Below are 19,770 nucleotides of genomic sequence, written 5' to 3' on the forward strand. Positions count from 1 at the left end.
AGGAACGCGGCTTACGTCACCGTGCGGCTATACTGTATGGTGTAGCTCGGGTAAGTGTCAAAATGTCCCTCTGCGATGTTTTCTCATCTCTCTAGTAAAACATTAACAGAATATTATTTCTAATCCACAGCTGAAGGAATCCCTGAAATGTCCTTCTTTTCTCCTTTAGTCTGATAGTACGACGTGGTAAGTGGGGAGTTTTACTAATATTTCCATGCGATTTATTTCCATGTGCAATAACACTAAACACTACTATAATAACTAATAACACTACTCAGAAGCTGTATTTGCACGGTATCTCTGATAGAGATTAATCTTTATTATTATTATTATTATATGTATTTTTTTATACAGGGATTTTGCAGCTACAGCCACCATTTTGCGTGTAAAACATGTAAGTGACCCTCAATGCTTGTGTGGAAATGTAAACTCTACATAATACTGACAAATAGGAATGATGATATGTGTAGGGAATGAAACACAGTAAGGGTGAGATGCAATAGGAAACTAATCAGTGACAGGGTGACATCCTGACGGTGACAACCGCAAGTGTTTTATTCTTCTTATACCACAGCCAACCTTATCCATTATTAATAACGTTTGAACTACACCTTATACTTTACCCATGATATCTGCAAAACAAGTTACTTCCTGTTATCACGTATGGTGAAACATTCATACACAGTTGTTAAATCACCAGCTTCTCTTTTCTTTCTCATTCTCTTTCTTTCTTTGTAATTTAGTAATACACACACACACACACACGGACAGAAAGATGTTACCCAGAAAGCAGAAATCACATGACGGAAATGTTGTGCTGACACTGGTGACACTTTCTATAAATGTTAAGTAAATGATTCATCACCGACAACATCATAATTAAGAAGAAGAATTATGTATCGCCACACATACATTACAGCACAGTGGAATTCTTTTCTTCACATATACCAGCTGAGGAAGTTGGGGTCAGAGCGCAGGGGCAGCTATGATACAGCGCCCCTGGAGCAGAGAGTGTTAAGGGCCTTGCTCAATTGCCCCACAGTGGAGCTTGAACCCAGATCCTCCGATCAACCACCCAGAGCCTTAACCGCTTGAGGGATCAGGATGAACTACATTATGAAACTTCCTGTTGTAGCGGCTGCAATATTTGTAGCTGTTCCATACAGCCTCTCACTTACTGCCCAGTGGTTGCGTGGATGGCCTGATAAACCCGGCTACAAGAAGTATATAGAGGCTCTCAGACCCAGGTAAGTTGACTTTATAAAGCTCGTTTCATGATTTTGATCTATGCGCAACAGAATTTAATATCAATCTTAATACTCCGCTTAGGAGAATATACGGTGTGACGAAGGCGCTGCTGGAAATGATGAAGTATCTGAGGTACAGCAGGTTGTATTTTCAGTGGAAACTCTGGTACAAGAAAAGCAATAATAAGCAATGTGTGAAAGTGAGTATGCTCAGTGGATGATTTTTACATGTGATACATGACTGATACACGTGACAGTGTGTTCTTTTTGTCTCGAACTTTTCTCTTTTTAGGGCATTCCCTTTGGTCACAGAGGCAACAAATTAGACTTGTATCATTCTCCAAGACTGGAGCAATCAGACACAGAGCTCATCCCAGTAGTAGTGTTTGTCTATGGAGGAGCCTGGGGCTCAGGAGAGAGATCCATGTACTGTCTGCTTGCTCTACAATTGGCTAAAGAGCTTAATGCTTCAGTGATTTGCCCAGATTATTCCACATATCCAAGGGTAGATGTTTTTTCAGTTATTTTAATGATGTAAAGTGCATAGACCTGCAACTTTCCAGTCTTTGAATAATCTAGCTCAAACACTGAAAGATCTTTAACCTAATGTGTTGCCTTTAAGGGGAATGTTTTAAATATGGTCCAGGACATAAGCGACAGTCTGATGTGGGTGAGAGAGAATGGACATTCCTTCCATCTCGACAAAGTAAGTAGTGTGGGCGTTTAATATTATAAGATAGAGACAGCTGACCAATTATAGGGAAAAACCTGCATAATCTATTTTAGTAGTCATCAGAAAGACATTACTCTGTGGTAGTGGAAAGCACAGATCCAAAATCTCCCATATTTGTTCTACTGGTGAAGTCCATAGTATATGATTTACATCAGTAATTCGGTGAGTCCTCATACTCTGTGCATGGGGGGTGGAGTCATCATGAAGAGGCCACTCCCATTAGCATAGAAATGTTTCAGCATGGGATAAAGAGGACAAGTGAACACAAACCACGCCATATACAGTGGAACCTCGGCATACGAATTTAATTTTTCTGGAGGCGAGTTCTTAAGGCGAAAATTTGTATTGTGAAAGGAATTTTCCCATAGGAAATAATGTAAATGCAGATAATCCGTTCCAGCCACCCAAAAACATGACCTATACGAAGTGTATGTAAACTGTATGGCTGCTTACATAGAACTGACCCAAGCCCAGCATTCCATGACAAGGGTCCTCACAGGAAGTCGAGCCACCAAGCTTGGGCTAAAGATAGAACAGACCATCCACGTCGCCAATCTGTCAACAAAAAAACGCCCAAAAAAAAATCACCTAGCTTTTGAACACATGCCAAAGGCAATGTGGGTATCGTGGATTGTCTCGTTTGAAACAGCTTTCACTGACTAAAAAAAAAAATCATATAATTTGTAAACTCGCCTTCGGATGGATAGATGGATAAATAAATGGATGTATGGATAAATGGATGGATAAATAGAAGGATGGATGGATAAATGGATGAAATTGAAATTTGGCCAGGTAGTGTGTGCGCGTGTGTGTGTGTGTGTGTGGACAGAAGTCCACTACTAGGAACTGTTTTTATTTCATCCCTTAACTCTAACCCAAACTTTATACTTTATAAATAATTGAAACTGAAGGTTACCTCATTAAAATAGCATTATAAATGTGTTAAAATATATCTGATTATTCTGTTCACACATAAAATACAGCCGTTTTTATACCTGTTTTAAGGGTTTTAATCTTGAGAATTTTGTTCAAAAGGTATTGAGCAACATTTTAAATGAATATAAAATTATCTTGCATTTAAAATTGCATTTATATGTAAATAAAAGCTTTCTACTGAAGAGTTAACTCCCAGAGCTGGTCCCAAGCCCAGATACAATGGGAGGGTTGCGTCAGGAGGGGCACCTGGTCCTAAAACCCTGTGCCAAATCAAACTATGTGGATCAAATGATCCTCTGTGGTGACCCTGAACAGGGAGCAGCTGAAAGAAGAAGAACAACAACCAGGTTTAAATAAAATACTTTCAGTAACCAGTAACTGTCAGGGTTAGGTGTGTCACTGAAATGTCTTTGAACAGGAAGTATGTGTAGGGAGAAAAGAACAACATCCTGATATGAGGATTGGTAGAGATAACATGGTAAAATTGATAACACTGGGTTAAAAGGTGAAAGAAAAAGCTGCTGCAATGCAAAGACTGCAATCTCGCTTTGCAAATGTACTCGTAACTGTGTTGTATTTTGTTATGCTGTGTAGGATAACATAGTGTTAATAGGCCACTCAGCTGGAGCTCATCTGTGTGCACTGACCACGCTGTTTCTGCTGGAAGGTGTGGGGTCGCTGTTCATCGAGCCGCTCACTCAGAAAGAAATGGTGAACTCGATTAAAGGCATCATAGGTAAACATTCGCTTAAGACATGATTTAGTAACTGAATGTTATATCAGAACTGTCCATAATACAGAATATCACTCCTTACCTGCTGCTTCATCACACAAAACTTCAACGCTCGTCCTGTGTTTATCCTCCGCTGCAGGTTTGAGTGGCGTGTACGATATAATGGAGCATTATGAACACGAGAAGACGCGAGCTGTTGAATACATCTCCGCTATGCACAGAGCCATGGACGGTATCCAGAACTTTGAGCACTACTCACCTACAGCTCATATCAGGAAGCTAAACAAGGATCAGTTAAAAAGGTATTTGTTTTTCACTTGAATTCTGTCATATTAAAGCTGGATCTGATGTTTGATCTTTTATCTCGGTTTCATCTCATAGAAATTTCCAGCTTTAACAGCGGGTGTGTAGACTTTTCATATCCGTATATGGAAATTTTTTTTTTTGCTTACAAGAATCAGGATAAGAATCTAATGTGACTGGATGGTGATTTTACTGCTTAGTTACTCGTTATTGGTAGAGATGACACTGATATCCATCATACCCAGGATCAGTGATGATGGCTGAATATCAGAGATATCACAATTCAAAGGAAGCATGTCGGATATATATGTTGGATTTTTCGGGGGGCTTGGAGATGTTTATATACACGCAGACATGACTGGTTTTTAGGATGAATCTTATGATATTTATTCTTTATATTATGTTTTCTATTTTATACAATGTGCATGACTTGGTGGCAATCATGTTTGCCGTAGAATTGGTGGTTCTGTTCCTGTTCCTGTTCCTGTGTGTGTGTGTGTGTGTGTGTCTGGGATAGACTGCAGGCTCCCCATGATCATGTATAGGATTTGTGCTACAGAAAATGAAGGGAGGGAGGGAGGGAGGGATAAATGGATGGATGGATGGATGGATGGATGGATGGATAAGTGGAAGGATGGATGAATGGATGGATAGGTAAATTGAAGGATGGATGGATAAATTGATGGATGGATGGATGGATAGGTGGGTGGGTGGATAAATGAATGGATGGATGTATAAATGGAAGGATGGATGGAAGGATGAATGGATAGATGGATGGATGGATACATGGGTGGGTGGGTGGGTGGGTGGATAAATGAATGGATGGATGGATAAATGGAAGGATGGATGGATTGGATAAATGGAAGGATGAATGGATGGATGGATGGATGGGTGGGTGGGTGGATAAATGAATGGATGGATGGATAAATTGAAGGATGGATGGATAAATTGATGGATGGATGGATGGATGGATGGATAGGTGGGTGGGTGGATAAATGAATGGATGGATGTATAAATGGAAGGATGAATGGATAGATGGATGGATGGATACATGGAAGGATGGATGGATGGGTGGGTGGGTGGATAAATGAATGGATGGATGGATGGATAAATGGAAGGATGGATGGATTGGATAAATGGATGGGTAAATGGAAGGATGGATGGATGGATAAATGGATGGGTGGATGGATGGATGGGTGGGTGTATAAATGAATGGATGGATGGATAAATGGATGGATGAATGGATGGACAGATAAATGGATGGATGGATGGATGGATGGATGGATGAATGGATGTTTTTTCTTCTTTCCCACTCTGGTGTCATGTTGCCTTCTTGCACTTACACCATGGGCTCTGAACACATGAAAACATCTGGAATGAAAACGAGTGACCAACTCAACACTCTGCTAAATCTAATCTAAACTTCATTTCAGCTGATAAGAATCATCATTTTTAGGCTCTAATCAGCTCTGTGTGTGACGGTTTTCTTACAGAGTTCCTCCAGTAGGGTTAATCCACGGCACTGATGACGTCATCGTTCCAGTGGAGTCGTCGGTGCGACTGTGTGAGCTCCTCACTTCGCTCTCGGTCACTGCCACCCTGTACCTCCTGCCCAATATCAATCACACTGAGGTGGTCACAGATCTCATGGCACCAGACAGACGCTTTCATCACACAGTGTTTGGCTGTGTCAAACAGGAATACCGCAAATTTATTACCACATCGTAATTTATGGCTTTTTATATCACCATGCTCCTTTTGCTCTATGGAATAAACCCAAGGAATTTCATACAGATTAAGAATTATAATATATATCATAATAATACATAGAATTTGTTCTAATGTATATCAGGAATGTTTTAATCTGGATGGAATATTGGACAAAAATATATTAGTTTCTTATCTGATGAAATGTATTTTGCTCTCAGTGGACATTATTAAACCAAAATGTTGTAGAAACTCTGTGATTGTGCAGTCATTCGAGTCATTTGTGTGGCTTTAAGGATGAGAAAGAGTTGCAATGATTCAGTAATTCTTTGTTGAAGCACAACCGTGAACCATGTTCACAGATCTGAACGAGAAATTCAGATATTCAGGAAGAAATTTGGTTCATTGTTTTAGTTTAATGATAACATGGGAACACAGCACAAACACACACGCATATTGAGAGCAATCAATAATACAGTAATATTAAGTTTATGCTACAGTACTTTAAAGGGTAACTGGGGAGTAATTTTATTTCTTGACAATATTGTTATTACTGTATGCTTGTAAACTTGTTGCATAAAACCTAAATATACATACACTATACTGCCAAAAGTTTTGGGACACCCCTCCAAATCATTGAATTCAGGGGTTGGGCTCGGCCCCTTAGTTCCAGTGAAATGAACTCTTAATACTTCAGCATACCAAGACATTTTGGACAATTTCATGCTCCCAACTTTGTGGGAACAGTTTGGGGATGACCCCTTCCTGTTCCAACATGACTGCACACCAGTACACAAAACAAGGTCCATAAAGACATGGATGAGTGAGTTTGGTGTGGAGGAACTTGACTGTCCTGCACAGAGTCCTGACCTCAACCTGATAGACCACCTTTGGGATGAAATAGAGTGAAGACTGTGAGCCAGGTCAAAACTGGGACATCTGCTTTTACATGCACATGAATGTAATATGGAGTTGTCCTGCCCTTTGCAGCTATAACAGCTTCAACTCTTTTGGGAAGGCTTTCCACAAGGTTTAGGAGTGTGTTTATGGGAATTTTCGACCATTCCTCTAGAAGTGCATTTGTGAGGTCAGGCACTGATATTGGACGAGGAGGTCTGGCTCACAGTCTCCACTCTAATTCATCCAAAAAGCTGTTCTATCAGGTTGAGGTCAGGACTCAGTTAAGGCCAGTTGCTGTGCAGGCCAGTTAAGTTCCTCCACACCAAACTTGCTCATCCATGTCTTTATGAACCTTGCTTTGTGCACTGGTGTGCAGTCATGTTGGAATATTTTACTACAATTTGAATGTGTTTAAAAATATAAAAGGGCTTCGGTTTTTGATAATCTAGTTCCATAAAAAAAATCTTTTCAAATTTAGGGTAAAATGTGGGATAATGTAGATGGGTTATATGAAAATAATGATTAATATTTGGCCAAGAAAGGACTGCACACCAGAAAGAAATAAAAAATATTTGAGTTTATCTGAAGTTACATAAAAATAACTATTTAAAATGTTTCAAAATGTTTTTAAATTAATAAAAAAATATATAAAAACAGTGGGATATGACCTTAAAATACTTTGGAGTGTAAACTAGTCACACAAAAATATGTCGCTGTTGCTTTTTTTGTTTTTTTAATAAAAACGGTGGGAAATGACCTAAATATACTTTTGAGTTTATTTGAATTAGTTACACAAAAATATATTGCAGTGAAGAAAAAATAAAAGAAATAAATAAATAAACAGATAAACAAACAAACAAACAAATAAATAAATAACAATGGTGAAAAAATGACCTTTTAATTTAAGCTAGTTTCACAAAAAATATGTTTTAAAACAGTTTTAAAGTATTTAATATAAATAAACAAAATGGTGAAAAGGACCTTAGAATATTTCTGAGTTTATTTAAAATAGTTACATCAAAATATGTTGCGGTGAGGAAAAACGGTTTTAAAGTTGTTGTTTGTTTTGTTTTTTTTAAATGAAAAATAAAAACGGTAGAAAATACCAGTTTTAAAGTATAAATAAATAAATAAATAAATAAATAAATAAATAAATAAATAAATAAATAAATAAAAATGCTTATTGAAATACTTTTAAGCTAGTTACACAAAAATATGTTGAGGAAAAATACTCAATTAATTTTATGCTAAATAAACCCACTTTTTTATTGTGTTCGTGTGGTGCAGTTCCAGCGGTCTGGCCAGCAGATGTCGCTGTTGCTCGTGTTTTAGCCGGCAGACAGGCGGCGGTGTGGACGCGGTTGAGCGCTGACTCGGAGAGTCTAAGTGGTGGAGCTGGGATGAGGAGCTCTGTGTTGTTGGGATGGCGAGGATTAAATATGGCCACTAGCTGATTTCACTCCAAAACAGTAGGCACTAAACCAAGCGCTGTGCTCATTATGCGTCAGATATGGATGGAAAACGGAAAAGGAGGTTGTCATTGATATACTGAAGAGAGATCCAGTCCGTTAAAGTCCCGGTTTTCCCCGACCTCAGCCTTCGGTAAAGCGGTAAGTTGTCCATTGATAGATAACGCTCTGAGTAACGTTAACGCTAGCGGAGTGCTAACGACTGCTGCAGCTTCCACTCCTTCCCTTGAAGCAGTGCGTGTATGCGCGGGAGGATATTTTTCAATTTGTTTATTTTTGCGGCGTGTTTATAAATCATCGGTTGTTGTTGTTGTCGTCGCCTGTCCACGGGAATCTGTTAGAAGTGTTTGGCTAGCCTGCTAATGCAATGCTAAGGCTAGGTTAGCTTCTCGTGCGCAGAGGGAGCAGATATACAGCGGGGTGTTGCTACTAAACGTCTATTTAAGCACTTACACTCATTATTTTGCACAGAAAATAATATAACACGCCAACGAACAGCTCCTAAATACGGTGTCTAGTGCTGTCTTGAGGAATAAATGCGTTTATTTGATTAGAAAAGAAAAGCACTAAGGTTAGGTGGCTGGAGCTGATGTGATTGATGGTGCTAATTGTGTAGCCATTACCTTTAATACTGCTGGCTGTGTCAACGCTGTGTCCTTCTTACCTGTACATATTTATGGATTATCTCGAAATATTGGCCAGCTCAGAGCTTTTCAGATAAATGTCATGCATTTCGAGTTGTTAAAATGTTGGCTTTATGGACGTGTGTATGAGGAGAAATGAATATATTCGCCATTTCACTTTACAGTAAGGGCCCTAATCTGATATTTCTCCTCTGTCTTTACTGGAATACCGAGTTATCCAGATTTAGAGACTAGAACTGTGTTATATTTCTCTATTCTCCCCTTCTTAAACAGCTGTTTGTGTGTGTGTGTGTGTGTGTGTGTGTGTGTGTGCGCGCGTGTGTGTTCTCAGAGTGAGCGAGAAACAAAATACAGCTGCACACACCACCGCGTAAAACTTCAGCTATGTGCAAGTCATTGGTCGAATCCCAAATGGCTCGAGCTTCTTCCTACCTAAGTGCACTACATCCGATATGAAATAATACGTTCTTCCGCCGCCCGAGCTCGTGCACCGGCTGACCAATAAGGGAGGTTTTTGGAAGGCAGCCATCGAACCGAATCCGTACAGAATCATAACACTGGGCACGCGACCAGTAAGAGCGGGTCATGACCTGGAGAGAGAGAGTGAGAGAGAAGCAGGCAGTGGTGGGGGAGGGAGGGATGGAAAGAGAGAGAGAGAGATACATGCATAGTCATAAAGAGAGAGAGAGATGGACAGATACATGCACAGGCCTACAGAGAGAGAAAGACAGACAGATACATGCACAAACATACAGAGAGAGACAGACAGATACACAGACATACACAGAGACAGATTCATGCACAGACATACAGATACACACAAACATACAGAGAGAGAGAGACAGACATACATAGAGATAGACAGATACATGCACAGACATACAGAGAGAGAGACAGATACATGCACAGACATACAGAGAGAGAGACAGATACATGCACAGACATACAGAGAGAGAGACAGATACATGCACAGACATACAGAGAGAGAGACAGATACATGCACAGACATACAGAGAGAGAGACAGATACATGCACAGACATACAGAGAGAGAGACAGATACATGCACAGACATAGAGAGAGAGAGACTGACAGATACACAGGTGTACATAGAGATTGACAGATACATGTACAGACATACAGAGACAGACAGATACACACAGACAGACAGCGAGAGACAGACTGACAGATACACACAGACATAGAGAGAGGCAGACAGATACACAGAGAGAGACAGACACACAGGAGAGGGAGACAAAGGTGGAAAAAGAGAGAGAGATACACACATAGGCATACAGAGACACAGACATAAAGAGAGAGAGAGAGGCAGACAGACAGATACATGCACAGACATCCAGTGAGAGAGGCAGACAGGCAGATACATGCACAGACATGCAGAGAGAGATAGACAGATACACGCACAGACGTACAAAGACAGAGATAGACAGACAGATACATGCACAGACATACAGAGTGAAAGACAAACAGACCGATACATGCACAGACACAGAGAGAGAGACAGACAGACAGAGACAAATACATGCATAGACATACAGAGAGCATGTGACAGACAGAGAGATACGTGCACAAAGAGACGTATAGACAGACAGATACATGCACAGACATACAGAGAGAGACATCAATGTTTATTGTTAAATCTAGCGCTGGTGTACAATTCATCATTGAAAAGCGACACTTATTCCCCCTCCTCAGGTCCTTTTCGGATGGGGTTAAATTTCACTGCGGTAACTTCCCATTTTCCAGGTGCTCTTCTGTTAGTTTATTTCCATCCTGATCGGCCCTAACCCTATCCGGATCGGATTCATGCATCACCGTGATGCCTGCCATAAATTCTTGCACCCATCTCCTCAGTGATAAAACAGCAGTATCATAAAATGACCACAGGACGAGCGACTTTCTAGTCTGGATGTTTGAGTCATGTGGGTTCTGTTCACACCTGGTATTAACATGTGTTTCTATCAGGAGCGGTCAGCTGTTCACACCTGGCATTATTATGAATACGTCCAATATTAAGTCTTTCTATTCAGATGTCTCCTTGCTCTGGAAAAGAGGACATTTGACTGATGCTACTTGACGTATTTAGTGGTGTCACTGTCCCAAGTCGCAAAATGAATGTTTTAGAAGAGACATTCAGCTGTATATTTGGTCTGGACAGTAAAACCTTGACCACCTTGACAACCCTTTTCAAGTGAAAAGAGAATAAAATGATTAAGATTCCCTCATTCTCATTTGAACTTTTAGTCTTATTCTTCTGTAAATAATAAAGTTTCAGCATTGCCAGGTTCTGAAATATGTCATGTGAAATGCTGATAGATGAACGCTGTAACTGGTGGAATTGTTTATATACAAACTGCTGATCATTTATTCATTTAGTTATTCACTTCTCAGTATTTAACACTAGATAGCGAAGGAACCGATCATGGGCCCGGGTTTGTAGTAAACGTATTAGAGAATTCAGTTTAAAGTCATTTCTCCTGTCCCGGACATTTTTACTGCTGTTCGGATTCAAGAGGTTTATCACTGAGCGTCTGAGACTCTGATAAAGGAATACTATCCGAATGCAGCTATTGCCTCTATCTAATGGAGGTTTTCCTCTATGGGAAAGTCCTCAAGGTCAGACAAGTTTACACTTTGTTTTCTCAGTAACACGACAAGCTGCATAGTTTTGTTTTAGTAACATCTAGATAGGGAAAAAGAAACAAGACTGTTGAGGAAATGATGTTGATTTATGTGTTACTGTGTTTTTGTGTGTATATATATATATATATATATTATATACACACACACACACACACACACACAAGTGGCTCAAGTGTTTCAGGCTCTGGGTTGTTGACCAGAAAGATCTGGGGTTCAAGCCCCAGCACCACCAAGTTGCTACTGTTGGGCCCTTGAGCAAGGCCCTTAACCCTCTCTGCTCCAGGGGCACTGTATCATGGCTGACCCTGTGCTCTGACCCAACCCTCCAAGGCTGGGATATGCGAAGAAAGAATTTCACTGTGCTGTAATATATATGTGACAAATAAAGGCTATTTCTATTTTCTATTTCTATTTTTATTTAATACACTATTATTACTATGTTATTACTATTGTTACTATTATGTAATAAACTAATATATTTCATATATATATATATATATATATATATATATATATATATATATATATATATATATATATATATATATATGTGTATATATGTATATATACATACATACATATATTTATTGACGTAATTAAGGAAGTTCTGCACATCTCACGACCATTATTGAAATAGTCATCTTATTTTATTTGTAAAAAGACAAATGATGGGGCGTAGGTGATGCTGAATGGGTTAGTTTTGCATTGAGCCGTAGTCTTGTTGATTCTGTACTCTGATGAGTGAGAATTAGATTGTAGATTATTAGAAACTCACGTGTTTATTTTCTTTATCTGTAATTCCAGCTGTAAAATCATGGGTTTGTGTTGATGCTTGAACATGTCGTTGTTGCGATAGTAACAGCTTATGAACAAGACTAAACATGAGCTGCTGTTGAACAAGCCATACAGTGTAGTGAAGATTTTTGTTAGAAAATTTATTGACATGATCCAACGTGTTTTAAAGAGAACTTTAAATGGATGCAAATGCTATTACAAAAGTGATTGTTGTACGTTAGTGTGATGTCATAAATTTAAGAGAAATGAAATACACACCGACCTGGCATAACATTATGACCACCCGCTTAATATTGTGTTGGTCCCTCTTTTGCTGCCAAAACAGCCCTCTGTGTATTCTGACACCTTTCTATCAGAACCAGTATTAACTTCTTTAGCAATTTGAGCAACAGTAGCTCGTCTGTTGGATCGGATCACACGGGCCAGCCTTTGCTCCCCACGTGCTTCAATGAGCCTTGGCCGTCCTTGACCCTGTCGCCGGTTCACCACTGTTTCTTCTTTGGACCACTTTTGATAGATACTGACCACTGCAGACCGGGAACACCCCACAAGAGCTGCAGTTTTGGAGATGCTCTGATCCAGTCGTCTAGCCATCACAATTTGGCCCGTGTCAATCTCGCTCAAATCTTTACGCTTTCCCATTTTTCCTGCTACTAACACATCAACTTTGAGGACAAAATGTTCACTTGCTGCCTAATATATCCCACCCACTAACAGGTGAGGAGACCCTGCTCATAATGTTATGCCTGATTGGTGTATTTATGTACTATTCTAGACAGTTGTTATGTTTAGGTGTTCTCATGAAGCTTTCAAAATGTAAAAGAAGACTCTGCGGCTTTTTTGGTCACCTTTTGGCTTTCGTTTCTCATGTAAGCCTTCCTTTTAATTCCTAGTAGTTGTCTCCTCTCAGTCTTCCTTGTAATTGAATTCTGGCTACTTTTCCTCATCTGTTCCTTCAAAATGCCTCCCCCAGCTTCCAGGTAGGCGGTATTTCGGGGGTTTGCGGCCATGCTAAATGTGTTAAACCCACAGCAGGCCGAAGATTCACTTCCTCCTTTGTGTCGTCGCTGTCATTAGTCACACTTCTGGTGTGTTTTGACATTTCAGTACTTTGCTCTGTATGTGTGAGTTATATTATAACCTGCATCACTGTCAGGGTTAAAGAGCTGTCTAGGATGAGTTTGAGTTATTTCGACCCGTGTCCTGAAACCTGTGTCCTGCTCCACGAGGATGCATAAATAATGGCACCTGTTGTAAACCTGCTTTATGGATCTCAGACAGTGATCATCTTCTTAGAAAATATTACCATCCACCTGAAAGTCGGTTTTTATTAATGAATGTTGGCAGTCAGGGTTGTTGTGGTTTTTTTTTCCCACCAACTGTGTGTAGGAAGTTTCTCACTTTTGGTATCTCTAACAGTGCTTTATGATGAAAATGGCTGTGGTTCATCAAGTCATCCTGTGATTCAGATTTTTTTTCATTTATTTTCGGCTAAAATAGCATGAGTGTGTGTGTGTGTGTACATTTTGGTGAATTGTTAACCATAGCATAACCAGCCATCGCTCCTAACACAACAAACACACTGTTATCTCCACTGCTTGAATCTGCTCAGGTGGGAGGAGCCACAACAGAGCTGACTCCACCCAGTGAGCAGTACATGAATGACTGGGCCTGTTACTATCATATATAAAGAAGAAATAATCTTTATAGTTATATATAATGTTATAATGAACTTATCATCTTTAACCTTAATCTTTATTTCCTGTTCAGGAACATTTTCTGTCTGGACATTCGTCCTATTGAATGTTCACTGACACTGGAGACTCCTTCCATGAACATCTCCTTATAGGCTGCTTTAGTGTTAACATATTTGCCTTTGTTTGTTGCTTTTTTTAGATCATAGAGCGTCACTCATTCACATCCCTGTCGGTGAGCCGTTGCTATAGAAACGATAACGTGTAAGGAGGAGCATGTTAATATAAGCTAGCAACGCTGTAGAAAATGAATCCTTCAGATTTGAGAACCGTACAGGACTGAGGTGGAAATCAGGTTGTTTACTGCTTTTGAGAATAAAATAAATAGAGGAAGCTGTGTTGATAGGATACAATAAGGCGAATCTGTGTGCTGTATGTTGTGTCTCTTCGCACCCCCGCCATGGCACCCAGATGGTATCTCCTGGTGTGAAAGAAGCGCCCCTCCCATTATCCACCCGCGTGGTACAGCTGGTGACAGGGGGGCATCAGCTGTGCCAGTCCCTGCAGGCTGGCACCCGAGTCGCCTGGCAGTGCCAATAAAACTCTCCTCTCGCAGATTTCTCGCCCATACCGCCTCATAAAAGCTGAGCCGACTCGCTGTACGGAAAAACAAGGCTCGTTATCTCCCCCCCAGTTCCTTTCGGATTGCCTTTCCATCGATGATACCAAGGGATGCTGGCAGAGCAGCGGGAGAGCAGTAGGTACGGAAAACACATTCTCCATGGTGACAAGCAGGTTTGTTTACACGCCTTTTCGGTGCGGGTTGATCCGCTGCCACGGTGGTCTCGAAATAGCTGCTTCATTCCAGCCTGCTGGTGTCCGTGACCATCGTTTTCTTTCAGCCACAGACAGAAAATTCTGTTCTGTCCGTGATTTGTGCTAGGGCTGGACGAGTCTCAGCAGTATAAGGACGGTGCTTTGTTATGTTCAGATACCACGATGTTGGATTGTTGGACAGAATTGGGGAGAACGGGTCAGTGTGATAAGCCATGTTTACATGGTTTAGTGAAATAGGAAACCGTTGTACTCGATAAGGGGTTTATTGTAAGGTTTCCTGTTTAGACACGGAGTACATGGAGAACACACTATATTTATTTTCTGAGCATGTATCTCGGATGTTTATTCCGTCAGCAGAGTGGAGATGGATGATGGAGGTGATAAATATGTTGATGGATCATTTTTGCATGAGAGTCTCAGTGCTTGTAGTTTATTTTTACAGATTGTTGCTTTGCTTCAATTGAACAAATACTTTCAATTCCTTAAAGTTGAATAATGGTTTTAATCAAACCAAGACAATTTAGTGACCACTGCTATTTGAATAAATCAAAATATGTCTTCTGTTTGTATGGACGTTGATGAATATAGCATTATCAGGCAACCGGTTATGTTTCAACTTCCTTGTTTTTTTATTTGGAAATGATGGAAACGTTGAGTTTCGGTTCTCTGATTTTGTCACACATGATGTGAGATTTCTGCGATTACATCATAACCTTTTTCAAACCTTTCAAACAAATTCTAGAGAATAGCAGTAAAGCATGAAAAGCTTCACGACATTTTACTGGAGCTAATGTTTAGAAGTCAACATTCAGGCGCTAAATGTAATAAAAATTTAACACGCAACAATCGTAAAAAAGTTGCTTTCTTTATTGCTTTATTTGTCGGTGGCTGCACTTTGCTGTGTAATGTATAGTAATATTTTCAGCCTGTGATTCATCTTGATTTTTTCCATTTTAATTTTTTATTATATTATTATTATTATATAAAAACACCCGTTTGTGTTTTCCGCCTCAAATTTTCCACCTGATGTTAAAGCGATAGTCGTAATGTTAGACCTCCGGTTAGGAAAATAGCTCAGAAGAGAAGTATATTGGGGTGTTTATCCCACAATTCGTAACTCAGATCCCACATTTAAAGGAAAGGCGAATGCTGCACAACAGATACCTCTGGAAGCTCCGCCCCCTCTCCCACAGTCTCACATTATTAATCATTAGGCTAAATTTTCCTGCTTTCTTTCAAGGTAAATGGAGTTCGTTACAATGAAATGACGTGTTAATATTTGTCAGTGTGGTCCGATCTCATTAGATTAGACAAGCAAAGAGTTAACAGTATTTATTCACTGAAAATATTTGCTCAAAAACAGCACTTTCGTCTGAAAGAGTGTCACATTATACGAACAATTTTATCATAAAGACATTTAAACAGCGGTCAGTGTTTAATCTGTAGAAACTATGCTGTTGGTACACAATGACCAAACGTTTGTGGACACCTGACCATCACACCCATATGTTCTTGTTGAACATCCTGTTCCAGATCTAGTTCCGTGTTGCTGTTATAATAACCTCCACTAGATTTAGGAGTGTGGCTACGGGGAATTGTGATCATTCAGCTACAAGAGCATTAGTGAGATGTTGGATGACAAGGTCTGGAGATCAGCCAGTGTTCCAGTTCATCCCAAAAGGTGTTCAGTAGGGTTTGAGGTCAAGGCTCTGTGTTAGGACACTTCCTGGCGAACCATGTCATCATAAAGCATGCTTGGTGCATTGTATGACATCTGTATGACATCTGGAATCAGGTTTGTGCCGCTTTATTTCCAGGGAAGGAAATTGTACAAAATATATTACAGCCTACAGAGATACAAAGAAATTGTGTACTTCCATTATTGTGGTAACAGTTTGGGGAAGTCTCGTATACGAGTGTCATGGTCAGGTGTCTACAAGGTCATATAGTGGATAAACACATCATCTTACAACAGCTGCCCCTTGAATGTTTTTGTAAAGCTGTAGATAATAGAAAAGCTTACATCTTTTCACTTTGTTCTGCCCGGGATCAACACCATGTGCTTTATTCATTATGTTAACAAAAATAGGAGTTGCTAAACAGATAAGGTTTTCGACCATGATATGGTCCCTGAGCTTTTTGAACCATTGCTTTTGGAAATTAGTGACCTCTAGTAGACCTCTCATACAGCTGTGTCATGTTCCTAAGCATTTAGGCTGAAAGACCCACTTTATAATGATGTATAAAATAAGGCGTCTTGTATGGATTTGTAATCGACGTGAATTTTATGGTCATTAATGGCGTCCGCATCGCTGCGTGCCTGCACAAGCCAAAACGGAAATGTTGTGCTGTTCCAAAGTGCTAAACTTTCCATTGATTCCCACACAGCGATTCGGATTGTCGTATTTTCCCGAAAGACAGCACTGTCTACAGTTCCGCTGACAGATTTGGCTATATCTAGGATTCGCAGGCCCTCTGAAGATTTTTACTTAATTAAACTACTTGAGAAGACAGCCATGTCATGCAGAAAGCAGACAGCACCGTTATTTTGTGTGGAGCTGAACAAATCCTACAGAGCGTTGTAGAGTGAGGTCTTATCAATGTCTGGAGGCTGTTTTTTTTTTTTTTTTTTTACAAGAACACCACCGCTTCCCTGGAAAGACACCCGCAATACTGAAAAGCACAGGGAAAAACTCGGTACACTCAAACAGGTGAATCTTGCATCTTTACCACGGTGTATTATTTCATTTTTATCTTTCAATGCTGCCGTTTTTAATTCTGTCTGTTGGAGTCTACATGCAAGGTCTTGTGTTATATGAGTTATTATATAACGCTATTTTGTGCTGCATTGTTCTGTATTTCACTCAGTTTTAACACAGGATTCACGGCCCTGGGTTGTCACTGATGCATGAAAACAAGGCGTCTGTCATTCATACAGGTTCATTTAATTAACCAGTGAACAGATTTCATGACGACGGCCAGATCACATGCTCAGTTGATTTGTGTAGTTTAGATGACGATGATGATGAGATTTGGGAATGAGTATAGTGCTTCGAGAGTGTTACACCTTACACCACCCAGGCATAACATTATGACCACCTGCCAAATATTGTGTTGGTCCTCCTTTTGGTGCCAAAACAGTCCTGACCCGTTATGCACTGTGTATTCTGACACCTTTCTATCAGAACCAGCATTAACGTCTTCAGCAGTTTGAGCAACAGTAGCACGTCTGTTGGATCGGATCACACAGACCAGGCTTCGCTCCGACATGCATTAATGAGCCTTGGCCGCACATGACCCTGTCGCCGGTTCACCACCCTTCCTTCCTTGGACCACTTTTGATAGATACTGACCACTGCAGACCGGGAACACCCCACAAGAGCTGCAGTTTTGGAGATGCTCTGATCCGGTCGTCTAGCCATCACAATTTGGTCCTTCATCAAACTCGCTCAAATCCTTACACTTCCCATCCCAGGTCCACCAAGCTGTCACTGCTGGGCTCTTGAGCAAGGACCCTTAACCCTCAATTGCTCAGTTGTATAAAACTTGCATGAAATGTAAGTCGCTCTAGATAAGAGCATCTGCCAAATGCCAGAAATGTAAATGTTTTCTCATAGGAAAGATTTTCTACCTCTCTTTCCACTTGTTGAACGGAACCTGCTTATGCCTTGGAAAGCTATGAACAAAACATCAGATACCCAGGACACTTAAAATGCTTGCCTCAGGGCCCTAAAGAAGCACCTTGAAACCGTTTAAAAAATTCAGAAAATGCTTTTTCCGAGTTTCTCTGGGCTCCTTCCCGTCCTCAATGCCTCTGGCATTTCTTAGCGAGCTCTTTCGGATGTTTTCAGAAGAGGGTTCAGCCGCTTTACACCACGTTCCACCCGACTCAGCAAGCGGACATGCCCTGTTTAACCCACATTCACATAGCAGCCTTAGCAGATGATGGAAACCCTCGTGGTGTTTCTATTGTAACGCCCAAGACACAGCCCTGCTTGTGTAGTCCTTAGGGCTGGATTAATGATCTCATTGTTTGGGGAGTGTGTGTGTGTTTGTGTGTGTGTGCGCGTGCACGTGTGTGTGTGTGTGTGTGTGTGTGTGTGTGGAAATTAGCTGCTGCTGACAGCGGAATATTTTTAATATAAAAACTAAAAGATTGCTTGCATTTGTATATGTTTTTTGAAATAATTTTTAACTCTTGAATAAACTGAATGGACTTGGCAGAGATGTCCAGCTCCATATTTTAACCCAGACTAAATGAAACATTTCAGAAATGTTCCTGTCTGGCGTATATTATTATGGCTCACTGAGGAAATGGCTTACATGCCTTTGGCTTCTTGAGTGTTTATAGTACATTCTGCCCAAAAATAGTTTGTGACGCGCTTTTGACATTGCCTCAGTTTCAGGACCGAATTCATTCTTGTTTTAAGAGACGTTAGAATTAGATATACTTCTTTTTTTTCCCTCCCCCTCTCAAGTTTTCTCCCTAATTTGGTCCTGGTCACTTCTTTCCCACCAATCAGCTCTCCCAAACATCATACTGGAGACGACTGGACGAAGGTTCACACATGCTTACTGTGAGACACTTTTAAATATTTGCTAACTGCTGCGTCAGAAAGGCAACATAACATGAACTCCACCCTCTTCTGTACACATGAGGTCACGGACACTGATGCTAGTGATGCTGTGATTGACAGGTGATAAGGGGTATAATATCCCGCCCATACAGAAAGCATGACTAGTTTTGATCTTAGACCAATAAATATAAATATATAATAATATTGAAAATATTTAATATTATTATACAATGTTGGGTTGTAAATAATACAATATTATAAATAATAATAATAATAATAATAATAAATACAAATATATAAATATATTATTAAATATTCCATTTGAATCTCCATATATATGTTGAAAAAAATTGTAATAAAGAACCCCCCCCCTTTTTTTACTGTAAACCCTCTCTCTCCATATGTCTCTCTCTCTCTTTCTCTCTTTTTCTGTCCCTCTCTCTCTCTCTCTCTCTCTCTCTTTCTCTCTCTCTCCCCCCTCTCCCTCTCTCTCCCTCTGCTTCTCTCTCTCCCTCCCTTCCTCTGTCTCCTCTCTA

At 40.2% G+C, this 19,770-nt stretch overlaps 2 protein-coding genes across 7 annotated transcripts in view; both read left to right on the forward strand.

The window, feature by feature from the left end:
* si:dkey-193c22.1 (uncharacterized protein LOC567837 homolog) lies at positions 1 to 5,902 on the forward strand. 2 transcript variants are annotated; one of them, XM_058374696.1, is made up of 10 exons: positions 1 to 50; positions 131 to 186; positions 355 to 394; positions 952 to 1,247; positions 1,330 to 1,447; positions 1,540 to 1,752; positions 1,870 to 1,953; positions 3,511 to 3,652; positions 3,789 to 3,951; positions 5,446 to 5,902. In XM_058374696.1, the coding sequence occupies exons 4-10, from the start codon at positions 1,105 to 1,107 to the stop codon at positions 5,678 to 5,680; spliced, it is 1,098 nt and encodes a 365-aa protein (XP_058230679.1). In that variant the 5' UTR covers positions 1 to 50; positions 131 to 186; positions 355 to 394; positions 952 to 1,104; the 3' UTR covers positions 5,681 to 5,902. The 2 variants fall into 2 exon arrangements, with proteins under 2 accessions (XP_058230679.1, XP_058230681.1); XM_058374698.1 differs by having other exon boundaries at positions 50 to 186.
* Positions 5,903 to 7,924: 2,022 nt separating this feature from the next.
* Positions 7,925 to 19,770, forward strand: part of wdfy3 (WD repeat and FYVE domain containing 3) — a 95,125-nt gene continuing 83,279 nt past the window's right edge. For 4 of the 5 annotated variants that reach the window (XM_058375125.1, XM_058375126.1, XM_058375127.1 and 1 more), the window contains exon 1: positions 14,430 to 14,581. In XM_058375125.1, the coding sequence (XP_058231108.1) occupies positions 14,553 to 14,581 (29 nt within the window). In that variant the 5' untranslated portion in view covers positions 14,430 to 14,552. Of the gene's footprint in view, positions 8,170 to 14,429; positions 14,582 to 19,770 lie in introns of those variants that run through there. The other variant, XM_058375128.1, reaches the window with a different exon arrangement.

This window comes from Hemibagrus wyckioides, linkage group LG22 (genome assembly GCF_019097595.1).
Source record: "Hemibagrus wyckioides isolate EC202008001 linkage group LG22, SWU_Hwy_1.0, whole genome shotgun sequence".
NCBI classification, from domain to species: Eukaryota; Metazoa; Chordata; class Actinopteri; order Siluriformes; family Bagridae; genus Hemibagrus; species Hemibagrus wyckioides.

What these genes read in the sequence shown, in the direction of transcription:
- si:dkey-193c22.1 (XM_058374696.1), top strand. Translation starts at nt 1,105, where the DNA reads ATGAACTACATTATGAAACTTCCTGTTGTAGCGGCTGCAATATTTGTA. An exon ending in ATTATTCCACATATCCAAGG is followed by an intron (nt 1,753 to 1,869) that starts GTAGATGTTTTT and finishes GTTGCCTTTAAG; the next exon opens with GGGAATGTTTTAAATATGGT. An exon ending in CTCGATTAAAGGCATCATAG is followed by an intron (nt 3,653 to 3,788) that starts GTAAACATTCGC and finishes CCTCCGCTGCAG; the next exon opens with GTTTGAGTGGCGTGTACGAT.